This window comes from Lagopus muta, chromosome 1 (assembly GCF_023343835.1).
Source record: "Lagopus muta isolate bLagMut1 chromosome 1, bLagMut1 primary, whole genome shotgun sequence".
NCBI classification, from domain to species: domain Eukaryota; kingdom Metazoa; phylum Chordata; class Aves; order Galliformes; family Phasianidae; genus Lagopus; species Lagopus muta.
The window spans coordinates 90971644-90990826 of NC_064433.1; the positions used below are offsets into that span (position 1 = coordinate 90971644).

The window sequence follows — 19183 nt, forward strand, 5'->3', positions numbered from 1 at the left end:
AGTGAGGGTGTCTGTATCACTGTAATCACTGGTTTCTAATTTTCACTTTTACACTGTCCTTTTAGTGTTTAATGCTCAGTAATCATATGTATTGCTTTAGGTTATACTGTCTATTGAAGAAGGTTACAGGCTACCAGCTCCTATGGGCTGCCCAGCTTCTCTTCACCAGCTCATGCTTCACTGTTGGCAAAAGGAGAGGAACCACCGTCCAAAATTTAGTGATATTGTCAGCTTCCTGGACAAACTGATCCGCAATCCAAGCACTCTTCATACCCTAGTGGAGGACGTACTTGTGTAAGACCCTTTTCAGTAACTTCTTTTGCATATGCTACAGTGGCTATCATCAGGTGGTTTCAGGTAGGAGTAGGAGAGAGTGCCAAAGTGCTAAATATACAGTGATATGGGGGTACTTTTGACCTCCACTGGAGTTTTGTTTTACTTGCAATACACTGTTGCAAAAGGTTTTTGTGGTTTTTTTTTCTGAAGCTGTGTGGATTATATTGGGCGTTTTTCTTTTTTTTCTTTTCTCCTTTCACAAGCTCTGTTTGTTCACCGTCTATCTTTAATCTTTGAGAATCTCTTTGTGGAGTTTCTTGGTGCTTCTCTGATGTTTGTTTTCTCTTTGTAATTTTTTTCTCCATTTAGCACCTTCTGTCCATCAGACTGTGTACTATCAATTTCTGAACTGCCTTAGAGTAAACCCCAGCAGAAAGCAGTGTTAGCTTGCTAGAATCTATATTCATCTGCAGAAGAATGGCACTGGTGCCCAACTAGTGTATTGTACTATGATCTTTCCACAGCAAATTCTTGATAGTTTTGTCCAAAGTTTTATTAACTAATATTAATAAGTAGTATGTAATATGATATTACAGAAACATACACAGCCACAGGAGACATGAAACTGTAGTCAAACACGTTGTCAGTTTCCATGTGCTGAAGGACCTAAGCTGTGTATGTGTAGCAGCTGAAATCAGTGAAGTCACAGCTGTTCTCACTGTCTTCATTGGCTGAAGTTCACCTTAATACGAAGACACTTTCTTAGAGATCTCCTGGCTTGTAAAGGATTCTTGTCGCCCATCTGAGTCTTGCTAAGAACCTCAAGAGGAGATTGTTATAGGAAGCTATTGGAAAAGGGATAAGCAACAGGGAAAACATTCAGACTGGAATCTTGCTGTGGGAAAAGTTGAAGGGTGTGTTTATGAGGAAAGCCAAAAGTAGGCTACATCTGTTTTATCTACCACAAACTACTGTGCCTTGTAGGGCTTGATGTCCACATGCTAGATTTAGTAGCCTCTTGTTTTATGTGTATGTTTTATGTGTGCATGTAAGTATATGCATATGGCTTACCACTGCACTTGGGTCAGTTTATTCTGTATCAGCGTGATGCATTTTTCATTCATTTTTGTTTTAAAATATTATTCAAGATTTCCAGGATTCAGAGACTCTTTCATGTTCTCTTGCAGTTCAGTTCTTCTTGTGCTCACCTTGGGAAAAATTTTGCATTTGTTTCAAAGTGCTTGATGCAGTTAATCTGAATTGCATTACTTTAACTTATGAGTTTAATAGATATTCTATAGGAATAGAGTAATTCAAATTGGAAGAAATCACTACAAGTGTGTGAACTAGCCTTGTACCTAATAGAGTTCTCCTGTCTCTCTGTAATTCTGATTATATAAATGAAAATCCATGTGTTTAAAGTATTCAAATATATATGCTTGAAACTCAGCATATTAATGCACCAAGGTGTGTTATAAGCAAGCTATATTCCATCTGACAATGTTAGCTGGCTTTTGCTGAAAAATAAATTATTTTAAGTAATTTCTATCTGCTTTCTAAAGGCTGTCATAAAGCTTTTATACACAGCTGTGTGTTGGTTCTGCATTCTATTCCTTGCAGTTTCTCTACACAAAATATAAAGTCTGTGCAAGCTTTGAGAACTCATCAGCATGGTAGACAAAGGAACAGTGGAAAAATATGTCCCCTCATTGTTTTGTTTTGTTTGTATTTCCATTTCAGTTGTACAATATTAGAGAAAAGAAATGAAACAGAAATGAAACTAAACTAGCTTCTTCATTTTATTTGCTATTCTGTATAATTTTGTGTAAAAAGAAAAGATACAAGATATTCTTGCTTTTTTAAGTTTAAATTTCTAGCTGCTATAATCAGTGTTCCTGTTGTATGACAGCATAGCAAAAAGGAGCTATTGATTATTACTTCACAGAAAAATTATCTTGCAGTATGTTGTTATTTTTAAATGGTATCTCAGATTAAATTTTGTTTGCTCTCTAATTTGACTGCTGTATTTACAAGCAGTTATCACCCTGAAACATGTAAGATCTTCAAATGAACTCTGTGTGATCAGAGTAGGAACACTGGGAGTGGTCTGTTCCTGTTTGCTTTAGAGTTGCAGTGCTTTTGAAAAGTGTATTGTTTAAGAAGTGCAAATTTATAGATTAATATAATTTATAAGCTTTAGACAGTGGGTTAAAGAGAACCTCAGTTAAGACCTGACCTTTACATCTCAGGGTCCCTGTTCATTCCTTCTGCCTTTTATTAAAAATAATGTCTCCCAGAACAAATCAAGCATAATTTTATACTGCTCAGGTGACCTTTGCTTCTTATTTCTTCAGAATGCCAGATTCACCTGGTGAAGTCCCAGAATTTCCTTTGTTTGTTTCAGTTAGTGACTGGCTGGACTCCATAAAAATGGGTCAATACAAAAGCAACTTCATGGCAGCAGGTTTCACAACTCTGGATATGGTTTCAAGAATGAGTATTGAGTAAGTATGCAATCTATTATTTCTGTAGTGACTAATCTATTTGTTTGTGTATTGCAGTGACTTACTGTGAGGTGTTCTTTTCCTACCTAAGCTACTAGAAGATAAATACAGTTTTTACCAAAACAATATAGGAGAAAGTAGTGATTAAGAAACCTAGAAATGATAGTTTCAATTGTAACCATACCGCACACTAGAAAAGCTCAGGCAGTGAGCATCATCATGGGTTTTCACCATCACCATCACCATGGAAAATGGGTTTTTGTTCAGACCACTGAAATCAGCAGCAGAATCTTTTCTTATTTTGCAATGAATATTGTCGAGTCCAAGTGATTCTTCATGTGGAAACGGTTTCATACCTTGCTGCCTTTCTTCAGCCAGCCTCAGTTTCACTCAATTTTGTAATGAAAACACTATAGAACATAAGGATTTGGAGAAACTCTGGATTAGTATGGTAGCATAATGATACTACCTATTTTGCTCTTGATTCTCTTCCCATTCATTGCTAATCATCTACTCGATCATAGAATCACAGAATATCATGAGCTGGAAAAGACCAGCGAGTCCAATTCCTGGCCCAACACAGAACCACCCAAAATCCAAACTCTGTGTCTGAAAGTGTTATCCAAATGCTCCTTAAACTCCAGCAATTCAGAGCCATTCCTCTGCTGTGGACAGCCTGTTCCATGACCCAACCACTCTCTGGGGAGGAACTTTTTCCTAATCCTCACCCAACAGTTTCCTGATGCAGCTCCATGCTGTTCTCTAGGATGCTGTTGCTGTCACAGAGAGCAGAGCTCAGTGCTGCCCCTCTGCTCCCCTCGTGGGGGGGGCTGCATGCTACCATGAGGCCTTCTCTCAGCTCCTCTGCTCTGTGCTGGACCAACCAGGGGACCTTAGCTGCTCCTCATATGCCTTGCCCTCCAGACCGTGCCTCATCTTTGTAGCCCTCCTCTGGATGCTTTTGTCAAGCTGTGTGCTGCCCATTTGGTCCGGAAGGATAAAAAACAGCATTGAAAGGTTTGTTGAAATATAAAAAATTACGTCTACTGCCTTGTTCCCCATCTAAATGGGGACTGTTGTTGTAAAAGGAAATTGAATTTGCTAAACAGAACTTTTCCCTCATGCACCTGTGTTGGCTGTGACTAATTGAACTCCTAACTTCAGCTGGTGCTGTTGTGTACTGTAAAACTGAGATTAACATGAGTTGAGTTCTCCCTGCTGTTGTTCTGGGACCAGGTGACCTGCAGAGGTCCATTCCGACTTCAGTCTGTAGTTCTGTCTCTGCAGCTGTGCAGCAGTGTTGTGCTCAGCACTCTATGCCCACGTTCTCCCACTCTAAGTGTTCCATGTCTTTCTTGTGCTGGGGGCCCCAGGCCTGGATGCAGCACTCCAGATGGGCTTCACAAGAGCTGAGTACAGGGGGACAATCATCTCCCTCTCCCTGTTGGACACTTCTCTTTTAATGCAGCCCAGAACACAGTTGGCCTTCTGTGCATGCTTCTGGCTCATGTCCAGCTTCTTGTTTACCAGGACCCCCAAGTCTTTCTCCTCAGGGTTGCTCACAAGGGCTTCTTCTCCTAGTTTGTATAAGTACCTGGGATTGCTTCAGCCCAAGTGCAGCACCCTGCACTTGGCCTTGTTGAACCTTATTAGATTCACATGGTCCCACTTCTCCAGCCTGTTCAGGTCCTTCTGGATGGCTTCCCTTCCTTCTAGTGTATCAACTGCACTGCTCAGCTTGGTGTTATCTACAAACTTGCTGAGGGAGCACTCGATGCTGTTGTCTGCCTCACTGATGAGGATGTTGAAGAGCACCGGTTCCAGGACCGACCCCTGAGGGACACTGCTCGTGACTAGCCTCCACCCTGATGCAGAACCATTAATCACAACCCTTTGGCTGTTGACCAGACAACCAGCTCTTAATCCACCAAACAGCCCAGCCCTCAAGTCTGTACCTCTCCAATTTAGAGAGCAGGATGTAGTGAGGGACCACATCAAAGGCTTTGCAGAAGTCCAGGATGATGACATCTGTTGCCCTTCCCCAGTCCATCGATGCTGTCACTCCATCATACCATCATAGAAGGCCACCAGATTGGGCAAGCAAGATCTCCCCTTGGTGAAGCCATGCTAGCTATCTTGAATCACCTCTTTGACTCATATGTGCCTTAACAAAGCTTCTAGAAGGATCTGCTCTATGATCTTCCCAGGCACACAGGTGAGGCTCACTGGCCTATGGTTCCCCAGGTCTTCCTTTCTATCTTTCTTAAAAATAGGAATGATGTTTCCCTTTTTCCAGTCACTGGGGACTTCGCTGGACAGCCACAATTTTTCAAATATGATGGAGGGTGGCTTGGCTACCACACCAACCATCTCTCTCAGAACCCTAGGATGGCTATCATCTGACGATACGGGCTTTCAATTGTGTGAGGAAGTCTCAGACTTGTTCCACTGTTACAGTGGAACAGATTCCACTTCCCACATCCTCACCTAGAGGTTCAGGGTCCAGCAGATGTGGGAAGCCTGACCACTAGTGGAAAAAAAAAATCCAACTAGTATGGAATTATCTACCTTAAACAGAGGAATATCACTTGGCATGGATAATGGGATTCTTTTGGATGTATCAGCTATAAATATCAAAGTAATATTGTGGGAGTAAAACTGTAAATGGCTGCAGTTATTGACAAGAACATTGAGGTTTCTGAGTTATGAGAAGAAACTGAAACACCTTCGAAATACTTATAATGAGACTCAGAAGTCACATACAAGATCTAAGATTTCCTAAGGCACTCCTCTGGATGATAGCCCCAGTGCTGGTAATGTGTAAAAACTGGCTTCTACTGATATCAACTCATTCTCATTTCTGATGCTAAGGCTATCTGTATTATCAGTAGTAACGGTCAGTTTATATTCAGGAATTTTACACATGAAGTTAGAACTGGTTTTCTCTCATACATATCACTTTACATTCACCTATGCTTAATTTCATGTACTTTTTTTATGGCATAGTCTTATAGAACTTATAAAACTCTTTACCTTTCCCTTGATACCCTGAATAATTCAATCTCACTATCTGACACTTTCACCTCTTTGCTCATCTGTTTTTCCAGGCCATTTACTGACTTGTTGAACAGTAATGTTCATCATTATCCTAGCATTGGTCCCTGCAGATTCTCGCTGATGACTCCATTGTAAAATTTGACAACCTACTCCTAATCTGTCTTCTACCTGGTTATTTATTCATGAAAAGTGCTTCTTATGACACAGCTCATTTTCCTTATATACCTTTGATGAGAAACTTCTCTAAAGTCTTTTGGAAATCCAGGGGTGTATCAGATGGGTCATCTTCATCCATGCATGTGGTGACTTCACCATGTGCACGGTGATTTCTCCATAGGAAACAACTTTATAAAGCAAGACTTCTCTCTGCAAAAGCCATAGTGCCACTTCCAAAGCAGATCATTTATCCAGGCATTCAATAATTCTATCCTTTATTGTATTTTCTACTGTGCCATGTAATGATTTTAGACTCACAGGTCTGCATTTCCCAGACCTCTCCAGGAAACTCTGCTTTGTCTCCAAAATAATTTTGACACCACTCTTCATGTCTTAGGCACAAAGAAAATTTTAAGAGTAACAGTGCTGATAATCTCTTTCTCACATTGCTGTCACTATTTCATCTTTGATCTTTTTTAAAAGCCTTGACTAAATACTTTTTTGTTCTGGATTGCTGGTTGTTTTTTTTTTCAGTTTGTCCTGTAACTTCTCTTGCAGTCACTTCAACTTCAGATGGCTCCTCTGACAATTCCCCATAACAGCTCTGGCTTGTGAGTTACTCAATATCATCTGCAGTGAATGTCAACTCAAATAATTGGTTTTGCATTCCTGACAGTGGTCAGTCTCTTGATGCTCTTTTATACAGCATTCAAAATTAGACTATACAGACATGCTGTGCAAAAAAAAAAGAGTTTATTACAAGCTCTATTATTAAGGGACTTTGGCTGATTTTTCCTCAAGCAGTTTTGTCTGCCTTACAGCACTCTTACAGGCACTCTGCCTAAGGTTATCATCCTTTCTACTTTCTTTTTCTTTTCTTTTTTCTTTTTTTCTCAGATAACTTCAGCTTTTTGAAAACTTCTTTTCTCTTCACGTAACCTTTCTGACTCTTGGGCTCTTGGCTTCTTTCTGAGTTGTATCAGTCTGTACTTGATAAGCACTATGCACTGTTCCTGCATTTCTATCACTGCCCCACCTGTAAAAGTTTATTCTCCTAGCTGCTTCTTTTTAGTTTCTAAGATGTTCATTATTTTTTACACAGTCCCTGCTGGTCTTAAGTGTTGTGTATTATTCCCCATGAGAATGTTAAGCCTAAATATATAGCAGTTGCTGCTATCTAGTGGCTCTTCATCTGCTGGATATGGAGTATCTTAACCTGCAAATTTGAAGCTCAGAAGGGTCATGCCTCCAACCATGGACTCCTTTATCACCTATATCATAAAACAATTTTTAAGGCTATCTAAACAGTGCAATGTCAATGCCATGTCCTACTGTGGGGTTTGTGCAATTGACAGGATGATATTGAAGCTTCCTGCCCTTGCCACCTCTGTGATCTTCCTCAGTGTATTGTAGTTAGGGATGTTTAGAGAACTACCAAACACCATCATTCCCCAGATCATCAGAAGCATACCTTCAGTTCCTTCAACCTCAGGACTGTAAGAGTGAGTATACCAGCCTTGGTCCTGCGTAATAATGAGTGGAACATTTGCTGCTAACATATTACTAACAAATGGCTATCAGAGCGCACTTTTAAGGTGCTTTCTCAAGCTCTAAAAATTATTAGCCTGTTTTAGATTGTTACTTTCAGAACAAATGGCAGTGCTCTGACTACATGGTATTTTTTTTCTCAAATGGCACTTGTTCAAAATTTGGAATTGACAGACACAGAAAACTCAGTGCCTGCAGCACTCACATATGTTCCACTTGTGGAAGTAAACTGTCCTTAAGCAGAGCAATTCATCGTATATTTATATGCTTTTGTGTGCTAGAGTTCTTACTATACTTGTATCCATGATGAAACTTTTTATCTTGCAGTGACATTAGAAGAATTGGAGTTGTACTCATTGGACACCAGAGACGAATAGTCAGCAGTTTACAGACTTTGCGGTTACACATGATGCACATACAGGAGAAAGGATTTCATGTATGAAAGTACTAGAATCAACTGTGTTTTGTGCCTCAGCATTTCTAAAACGAAAAATATTCTCATTCTTCCCTTCTGCTTTTCTCAACTTCAAGAACTGCAGTCTCCTGGTTAGACTCCAAAAGTACTTCTACGTTAATGCTTCCAAACTGGAATTTTTAATCACACTGCATAGTTCCTCTGTCAGTTATCTGCCAATAAAATCCTGACCTACTGCAAGACTTGCTACACATTGATGAATAATAACTCAGCAACTCAGCATGGATGTGTAACTTTGTATAACAGTACTTGGGAAACTTTCACAAACTTACTGGAAAGTAGTAATCCGTTTGGCCTGGTGTGGCTTCTTTATCGATGTATTTAGAGTTTGCTGGTAGATCAAAACGTATTTGACTTCTTTCATGTTCTGTGACCATGTAACTTCCAATACCAAATGTGCAATCAAGAAGTTTCACATAAATATTTATTTTATCTTCTAATTAAATCAAAATGTATGGGTCCTATGGTTATATTACTTTATAATAGTTTAAATGCTGGTAAGCCGGTGCCTCAAAATGTGAACATTGTTTGCAAAAATGACTGATGATTTTATGTAGTGAATTTTCATTGTGTTGGAACTGGGAGGATAGTGAGAAATCTGGCTGAAGTCTTCAGGTCCTTGATTCTGAATTATGTTAGCACTCGACACTTTTTATGCTCTAAATTTTAGGTAAGGTCAAAATATTTATTCAGCCCTAGATTTTTTATTTTATTTTATTTCTAATAGTCAGCATTTGCCTCTATTCCATGGTAAATTGTCACCGGAAGACTGGATGTAATGTTTCCATAACTACATGTAAAACATGGTTGTCTGCTATACTGTGGTCACATAGACTTCAAAAAGTTTTCTGTTCCAAAAATGTAGGCCTCCACAAGTTGAACTGTCATTTCCACCAGTGGTAGTAGATTTAGAGGGTCAATCATCAGTGGGGTGCTGGAGCAGATCGGCCGTAGCATCATCCAATTGAAGATAATGGTACAGCCACAAACTAATGCTGGAAGTTACGCTCTGTGGTGTTCAGTTTTATTATACGTAGGCAGAAAAGGAGACATAGGACAGCAGTGTATTAATATGTTGCCTTGAGTCTACTTCTAACTGCTTTTAGAAGTGAAAAGCAGACTGCTGAAATGGAGTTCTGGTTTCTGTGGGGGCCAGATCTTCATTTAGTACAAGTTTCGAAACAATATCAAAGATAATTACTTTTAGAACTCTTCAATAGCCATATTTACATGCAAGAAAAATGGCTGCAAAGGCCTAACATAATATTTATACCTCTGTAAGATTTACAGCTTTCATGTTTTATTCATGCAACTTACACAGATGTGCTGGGCTACATTTCCAAACTTTTGCATGAGATATGTGCTGCTAGAAATTGGGACACGAGCGCATGTCTGCGATCTGGAGAATTCACACGCAGATCTGCATGCATGTCACATGTAAACTGGGTTTTTGTTAATTTATGCATAGTTTGGAGGACATTCTCAAGTTACATGGCATTTCAATATACTTAAAGATTACAAATCTTCAGTTAAATGGCGCATTTGGGTAATTACTATAATATATTTGTATATCAAAATGAATTAACTACATTATGTAATCATAATGATATTTAGTGCTTAATTTACAGCTTGTAAATCAAATTGTATTTCCTGACTCTCAGAAAGGCTACTGTTGTATGCTGGTGGCAAAGAAGGAAAAGCAGAAAGCAACTCAAAAAAGATTAGGCTTCCAGCTGGTTCACAAAGTTAAGACATGCTAGGCCTGATTCACTGTTGTTACCTTATGTTAGAATAATTTCATTAATTTAAATGGATACAAATAGTGAACTGCAGAAATTTTTCTTTCTTCTGTTAAAAAAACAAAAACAACAAAACAACAAATTTAAATGAAGAAAAAGTTTTCTAAAAGTAAGTATTCACCAGTGTTCTATGATGTCAAGTTGATAAGCATGTTTAAAGAGGGGCAGTGCTAGTCTTATTTTAGCTACAAATTTTATCAACATGGGTAGTCCCACTGACCTCAGACTGATACATTCTGCCCCAATTCCAAATCTGAGTTTTTAGGACTTTTTTTTTTTTTTTTTTTTTTTTTTTGCAAGGGTGCCCTTAGAGAAATAAAATCATGCCTACCTTAAGCCTTTTAAAAAACCAACATCACAGAGTAATTTAAGATTTGTTTTTTCTTTATTATTTCACAGAATCACAGAATCACCCGGGTTGGAAGGGACCCCAAGGATCATGTAGTTCCAACCCCCCTGCCTAGCAGGGCCACCAAACATACACATTCAGATCAGGTTGCCCAGGACTCCGTCCAACCTGGCCTTAAACACGTCCAAGGACGGGGCATCCACAACCTCCCTGGGCAGCCCGTTCCAGGGCCTAACCACTCTCCTAGTAAAGAACTTCCCCCTAACATCCAACCTAAATCTTCCCTCCTTCAACATCCTTCATTTCATTTCCTAGTATGCCAGTCATTGCTTTTATGGCCATTAATGTGACATCTGTGAAAGGAGGCTGTCACGTTTGAATTTATTACTGAAGAGATATGAGTCTGTTATTTGTTAATAGAGTTTCAAAATTGCTCATAACTAGACCAGACCATAAATGTGCACTTTTAAATTCTTGTTTGAAAATTTATTCATTCTTGGTAGTGCGTACACAAAGCTGTACATTACATGAACACAACCTGGTTATACTTCATGGAAATTAATTTCCAAATTTATCACGCTACTGAAAATATATTTTCAAATAATATATAATAACAATATAAAAACATTTATTAATCAGATCTATTTTTTATATGAATAAGAATTTGGGTAACCAGAAAGAAAAGAAGAAGGGATTTCAATGAGACCGTTTATTAAAAACATTATAAATGCAGGATTTTTGGGGGGTTTATATGGTTTGTGCTTTTTGTTTTGGTGGTGCAATATGACACATTTATAATAGTTGTTCTGATCAAATTTACATTTAGTCCATTTTGGAAACATTTGATTCGCTCTTGTTATGTTTCTAACCCTACTCTTCCATTTTATTCAGCACAAAGGAAAGTGCTACCATTACGGCTGTTTATATTTTTGTTCATTCAAAAACAAGAACAAAAAAACTTTTTTCAAATTGTTTTTTCAAATGTGAGCTGAATTCTGTGCAAGCCACAAGTGTAAATGTGAAATTCAAGCAACTTTCTTTATTGCAGGGAATACTTACTTCAGGTGAAAATTATACCATTTAATTAACCTGTATATCGTAGTGTGCAGTTACTGATTAAATTTAACAAATTCAAGTAAATCTGGAAATCTGCTTTTGAAAATCTGGCCGACATTGCACGGTGTTTCATGACTAAAAGTACTCATTGAAAATTCATGAAATAAAGACTGCATGATATACAAGCCCCCTAAAAATTGATTAAAATGTGGACATAAGGAAATAGTTCCAAGCTTGTTATTTACAAGTGATATCCATGCGCAGGCTTTTCTAACAGGTGTGGTAGTCATGCATCTAGAACAAATCCATCTGTACTGTTACCACTACCTGGGTACAAGTTAAGTCTTCAGAAGATAGTTTTAATGAGGGCCTTTGTCTGCTGGGCAGGAAAACTGGGTTAGCATCTCTTGGTCAATAAGTGCACTACCCAGTTGTCCATCATATGTCAACCACTGTGCTTCCTAAGTTGACTGACAAGCAGCTTAGATATTCATTGCAGCCAAGTGGGTCAGTCATCAGTCTAACATGGAAACTCAGGCCATCCCCACCTGATGGAAACTCAGAACCCCGAGACCTATTAGGGGGAAATTTTTTCTCACCTAACTTTGGAGGTGTGCATTTGAGCTAGTCATCTTAGGTTCCATTTAATTAGTGAAGAGAACAGGGCCCTTGTAGTATTCACATAGTGATAAATGTCATCTGACAGATGTAATCATTAACTTTTGGGTGAGAAGAAATGTGCCAAACCAGCACTTGAGACAAAATGACTAACTCAGCTTATAGAAGTAGAGAAGGAAGCATAGGGGCATGGAATGGCTGGGGTTGGAAGGGACCTTAAGGTTCATAAAGCTCCAACCCACCTGCCGCAGTGGCTGCCAACCTCCATATCTAATACCAGATCCAGGCATCTGTTCTTAATCTTGTGCACTGATTGTATCTAGTCATCGTGCTGAACCTCTGAAAAAGAGAGGACACCATGTGTAATGCTGATGTTGACATTAAGTGTGTAACAGCAGAATGTCTGTCCAATGAAAGCTTAGGTGCGTGCTATGCTTTAATACATCAGCATCAGGCTATCTTACAGTTGGAAATAGTACACTCAGCAAGTAATTCAAGTAACTTAATTGCTCTGGACAAAGCATTCTGTGTCAGAAGATGGTTTATTCTGACACAGGATTCAAACTGTACCACTTAATTTTTGTAATTTAAGACTCGCTATTCGTTTTCCATTTTTATACATACGCTGAACCTAATTCTGAGCTCCATGAAGTTCTTTTTCAATGCAGATTCACCTTTTATAGTAACAAAATAATATTAATGAAAAGAATTTGGTCTATTGCATCTTCTAAGAAAAGTATTAGAAATTGAAATACTTCATTTATCATGGCATTTGTGCATGGTTGAAGAGTATTGTATTGTGTTAAACAGGTTTCTTTCGGAATGCCCTTGCTCCCTAACTGTAATTGATCTTTCCTGAGCAAATTGCAAAAATATTTTTTTTTCTTTATTAGTAGTACTATTTTTTTGAAAGAATAAGGAAGAGATCTGTTAAGTTGGGCTAACACCAAGTACTACAGTGATCTTGAAATCTCTCAGAGAGACAAATGAATCAGTACTGAAAAGGGGGAAAAAAATCTAAGAAGGTTAGAATAAGGTGAAAGAAAACTTTCTATATCGTGCCAAGGAGTTCTAACAAAAACAAAGGAAATGGCACAAAAACAGTTCCATGTATTTAGAGTCCACAGATCTCTTCTACCATCTCATCTGTGAATGCTACGGTTGTATATAGATCCTCAGATTATGGACTAGGACATACTGAGTACATAGTGGATATAAAAAATATGTGGATGTGTATATAAAGAATTGTAAATATAATGTATATCATAATGCCTGAGATTTTTCAAGCGTACATAAATTAATTATCTGGCTCTCAATAATGGTAATAGGGTTGATCTTCTCCACTGGCACTTAAAATTGTTAACTTCCCAAACTTCCTTGGCTTGTTATCTGGAAAATGGATGACAGCCTCTCTCTTCCTCCCTTCACAGGCAGAAAAAAAAAGAAGAAAAGAAAAAGAAAGAAAGAAAAAAGCTTTCTTAGTTCAATGTAGTCCATGCTTATAAAAAGTTTGAGTACCTCTGTTGAAGTCACCAAAGATGAACAGTATATAAATGATTTTCTTTTAAATAATCTTTTATCGACTCTTTTGAGGTGAAAATAGAGGAAAAATTCAAGGGAATGTAAGTAATGATTTGCCAGTATATACTATAAAAAGATATGTTGAATTTTAGAAAGGAAAAACAAAAAAAGATGAATGTAAGAACAGAAGGCTAAAAATAAGTAGGTTAAAATAAATTTCCATATTTTATATGTGAAATAACACCAGTTCACATCGTGAATCCTATTTGTGTGCAAATTTCTTTGAATATTCTACATCAGTATTTCCTACTCTCCTTTCACACAGGAGATTTCACAAGTACATCTCTCTTCCACAAGGGGTTAACATATTGTCTGATTTTTCATACCTGTCTAATTAAACTGAACTTAATAAGGCTAAGTCGTGGCACTGAAGATATGGAAAAGTGTATTAATAAGATCAATGTCAGAAGCATTTCAAGCTTTCACCTGTTATGCTTTGTTCATGCCCCAAATTTTCAACTGTGTCTCAGTATCCAAGAGTACTTGACTAGTTGGTAACTAAACGTGTGTCCCAGAAATAACGTATGCAGTGTACCATGTTCAGAAACACCTGAATATGTAAAGAGTTCAGTGCTTGTGTGGCTGAATTCAGATAAAGAGGCTGACTAGAAATTGAACTATTTACATGAGCAGGGTTAGGCACAAAATGCTTGCAAATCCAAGCCCTTATAGTATATTTGTAAGGAAGAATGAGATAACATAATTTTGTCCTTTTTACATTCAGTTCTACATATGGTTCCCTTGAGAGTTCACCATATTTGTTGTTACTATGAGAAAACCTCCTGCTTCACACAAGTTTTGGGGAATATTCATCTCTAACATGGAAGCTGATTGCAACTTCATAAATACTAATACTTCTCATTATTGACAACTCAGTGAAGAACTGCTAAGAAGCACATAGATAAGGCAAAACCCTGGGAATGATAACTCAAAATCTCAAAGAAATCTACCTGTCTGTATTGTGAACTTTGCGGTGCCTGGAGCCTTGTGTGGAGAGTAACCTTACCGCTAGAATCTGGAAAATCAGATTTGGGGAACGTTTGCATTAGAATCCAGTTATTTATTTCTGATTGTGAAAAATTGCCCATTGAATCAATAAAGGGAATATTTTCATAGTGTCAGCTCAGCAAAAGGCTCTGAGTGTCCCCTAGAGCAGTGACCAAATAAATAAATAAAACTATTTGCTGGTTTTCCAGGGTCCAGCCAATGATAAAGAAAAAAAGTACAGTTGTCATAATTCAGGTTAGAACTTCCAGTAGACACAGTTTTATTTTCTAAACATATAACTGAAGGACTAATTTCTCTTCTTGTTGCATATTGGCTTTTTTGAGAAGAGCCTAAAAAAACAGTATAAGGAGAGCTGTCCAACTAAGTGCTGCTTACGCATCAAATTTTCAGTTCCTTCCAGACCGAGTTCTACGTGACAATGAGAAGCAAAAAAGAAAAAGCAAAGCAAGAACATCTTTTATCAGGCTGAATTCTTTGATTCATACAACTTACATCGCCATCTCATTAAGTGCTATATAAGATTAGATGAAAAAGACAAAAATTGTAGCCAATTTTTCAAATCTATAGATTCTTTTAGTTACTAAATGACAACTTCACAATTACATTTTTGTCTTGAGAAGGTTTTGCTCTAGATTACCTATTGTTTTCACATTCTGATGAAGGATTTTAATATATATATATTTTTTATTAATTCCAGAGACAATTAGGTAATTGTGTGAGGAATTAGTTTCATTGTTTCATAGGCACTGTTCTGTAGTGGTTTAGGAGTTTGATACTGGCTTCATTGTCAGTAAGATCAGGCCCTATCTTATAGAGACTGTTGTTGGACTCAGCTTTCCTAATAAATTCTCCCTTTCTGCATTTTACTACTGCCACAATTGATTTGCTGTTGGAAAACCAACATTTATCAGTATGCATGCTGTCTTGTCATTCAAATGTATTACTAAAACATTATACGAGTTTTAATTTCTTTCTTCAGAGTTCCAGGTTGAGATTAGCTTGATCATTTGAGGCATGAGCCAAAATCACTTAAATCCGTAAGTAGCTATCAATGGACTGTAGTAAGGTTTTGGACCAAGGGTTTCCAAAGATTTACATGGAATGGATGGCCTACTTTAATAAGGGGAAAGAGTGCACTGATCTTAAAAGACAATGCTGCTACCTCAGGAATATGTCAAAAAAGACTATGGTTACCTTCAGTGTGGTGCAAACAAGATACAAAACACACTTGCTGTTTTATCTGGAATGAGTTACCATCACTGAGTTTGGAGTAAGTAAAACAAACATAGTAATCTAACAGAATTGTAATAGAAATGGTTTTCTTTCTTGGGTATTTTCCCAAAGTCCTGGATTTAAATCCAGGATAAAACCACCTTCCCCATCATCAAAGAATACAACTTCTATCTGCAGGATTTGCCTCTCCTTTCTTCTTTAACATGCAGCATTATACAGTATGATCTCCCCTTCATGATAGCAGTTCTCGCTGTTTTCCACTTTGAACAAACTCTGTTTCACATTCCTAGTGCAATGCAGTGTAAAGGTCTGATATTTGCCCGTTAATTAACGGCACAGCAGTAAATAAAATAAATAATGCCCTCCTAGTCATACTATTTACTGGACTTTTTCATTAATTCTATATTTCAAGAAAACTATGCTACTATAAAATACCCAACACATAAACATAAACATTTTAAAACTTATGGGCATGATTCTGTATCAGCCTATCCCCAAGAAATAGTTAGGTTTGAATTGGTCATATATGTTTTTAATGTCATATCTTCTACAGCCATTTCTTTTTCTGACTTGCCTCCATGAGGAAGAAAGCTATTTCAGACAGGAGTGGGAAGAGTTGTTTATTGGTTAAATGGTGAAAGAATTGGACTCAATCGGTATTTCAGTATCTTTTATTCTTACCTAAGGCCATGGTTCCGATGTCAAAATTCCCTTATGGTATCAGTTACATCATACATGGTGCTGCCATGATTGAAAACCCAAAGACTAACGAAAGAGGCTTGCTCTTGTTTGGTGCAGTACAACTCCTATAGACTTCAGTAACAAAAGCAGGTACTCTGCACTCCTCAGGATTGCTTCTGCAATTTAACAAGGAAAAAAAAAGGCTTAAAAAAGATCATATGAAACTATATTTACTGAATGGCAATTGCTTGTTTTCTGGCAAATCAGACTTCATTGACCAAGTTAGTGTCAACAGGAGAAGGAAAAAAAAAACAAAAACAGAAACAAAAACAAAATGAGAAAAATATTTGCTTACCTTCCAAAAATCAGCTTTTATTTCTCTTGGGACACAATGTGGTCAGTATGTCTTCTCAGGATAGCTTCTATTTCTCTGTGTTGGTTTTAAACGTATATCAATTAAAGGAGTTTTGATCTCTTCTGTGAAATTAGATTGTACACAACTGAATATGACTGCTCTTCATAGTCCGCTGTTCTAGCATAGCCATAAAATGTATCAGTGTATGTGTATATATGAATAACTATTTGATGATGGACACATTGTATATTTAAGCAGCCATGTCAAAGTTTTAAAGGTAGATGGCTTCAAACCTAACAGTATAATCATACTTGCAAAACATTTTACAGACAAACCATGGCCTCAGCTCAGATCTCATATCCTTATCCGTATCCTCCAGAAACCACTCTTTCTTTCAAGACCCCAGATCACAGTTGTTTTTCAGCTGCTTTTTTTATTCTCACGAAGATATATTTGAATAATGATGACTACCTGTAAGTGAATCTTCACCATCCATCTCACAGAAAAGCAACCTTGGCACTGTGCCTCTGAGTTGTATCTTCATCAGTCTGAACCTGTGTCGCATTGCACACAGCAGGCAAGATCTACTAATTCTGAGAGACTGAACATTCCATAGCTGGTACTGTGACTGCCCCACTGTTCAGAACAACCTTTTTTTTTTCATGCAGTTTATCTCCCACACACGCTCCGAGCACATTTTTTCTTTCTGTCTTTTAGCCAGTTTATAACAGTGTTGCAGGAATAGCCATGAAATAGAAACCTTAATATACTGATTTTGCAGACCCAAGGGGAATTCACATTACAAGTGAAGTTATTATTTTCTGAAAAGTGGCGTTACCATTTTTTAATTCTATTCCTATGATAATACGATGTTCCATGTAAATTCTCATGTGCTGGCATGCCTACAAGTTAATAGTGTGATAGAATGCTCAGCTCTCAACATTAGAGTGTTTTTAAGGTGAATTGCATTACATATACCATCTCTTTGCAGAAAGAATATGGGGTTTGGCAAAGCTACCTGCTGAGCAACATAATAAGATTTTTGTACAAAGTACAAGTTACTGATTATTATTGTATTTTATTTTTCTATGATTTCCTAAGAGGCATTATCAGGTCTTACAGATGGGGTAAGCCTGTTTATTAAGATATTTATTAGCAAATAAAAGTTACAGTACTGGTGGTTATTTTTGAGTTAATGGTGTTTGTTTTGCCTTAGGTTATTAATATACTGATACACAGTGAAGCCTGTCATATATGATCATGCAAAAGAAAAAAGGAAAAAAACAGCTGCTTAACACAGGGTGGTGTACTAATAAAGATGGACCAGCAATATGTTCTAACACTTGAGATGCTTCAGGTTGTTGTGTTTTTTTCTGCAGCAAAAGAATGCTTAATTATAGTGGCCTCTCCTGTGCTTACCACTGAGCACTTACGCTCTCATGTACACTCATGTACACTTTTTCAAAATGCATATACAGTTAGCAACGTTAGGAAATACTGTACACCTTAAGAGCTTCAAACAACAGCACTCTTCCCTGCTTAAGAAACACTATCCAGCTCAATTTTAAAAAGATTTTAATTTGCTATTAAGATTTTGCATTATTGTTCACTCTCTTTACAGTGGTATTATGTAAGTAATACCAAGGTAAGAGACAGGGATTCTCAGAGAAGTAGAGTCCCATAGAAAATAGAATATAGCCTCAAGAGGACAATTAACCCTTCATTTCACAATGTCATATTTATGCAATACAAGACCCACAGAATTATATGTATATTAACAGAAAATGAATGTCATAGGTCCAATATCTATTACATATTGCATATTTTACAGGGGAAGAGTTTTCTTACTTGGGATGCAACAAAAAATGAATATTTCACTTTAGATTTGGCTCCAGAAATGCCTTTGCTATTCTCATCTCTGTTGAATTTAGAACTAGTTCTATATACAGACTTATTTTGGTATAAAACAAGGAGGAGATGAAACTCCCTTCTAACACACTCACCCCCACTACCTGATTAGCCTTTGGAAAATGCTTGGACTCAGAGGTTCAATGTGACATTTATATCACTTGATTTTCCTTGAGTACCTCATCATTATTAGGGATCTCATCATTCAATCAAAACCCTTCTGAGCTTGGGCAAGTCACAATTGCTGTTTACCCCCGACCTTTAATAATAATAAAAGCAACAGTGAGAATAAGAAAGCCAAACAACAGACAACATGTCAGCAGTATTTTTAACCTTTCAAGTTTAATGTGAAGCATGTTACGACTAGAAAGATTTTTAAGCAGCTGGTTTTTAAGGGCTGTGCGCATCGCTACAAAACAGCTGTTACTCCTACTCTCCTACTCTCCCCAAGGCACCAGTTAGGATAAAAAGTAGTCTGAAAGCACAGGTGAAACTAGATTACAGTTTATTGCAATGAGGGATGAAGTTCTGTGAAGGAAAATTGCCTCTTCAAACCAAGGAACAGCACAGACATTTTGG

The 19183-nt window shown here is 37.5% G+C and overlaps 1 protein-coding gene across 8 annotated transcripts in view; it reads left to right on the forward strand.

Moving 5' to 3' along the window:
• Positions 1–18017, forward strand: part of EPHA6 (EPH receptor A6) — a 504987-nt gene extending 486970 nt beyond the window's left edge. For all 8 annotated transcript variants that reach the window (XM_048934207.1, XM_048934201.1, XM_048934203.1 and 5 more), the window contains 3 exons: positions 101–294; positions 2631–2780; positions 7869–18017. In XM_048934207.1, coding sequence (XP_048790164.1) covers positions 101–294; positions 2631–2780; positions 7869–7983 — 459 coding nt within the window. In that variant the 3' untranslated portion in view covers positions 7984–18017. The remainder of the gene's footprint in view (positions 1–100; positions 295–2630; positions 2781–7868) is intronic.
• The last annotated feature ends 1166 nt before the right edge of the window (positions 18018–19183 follow it).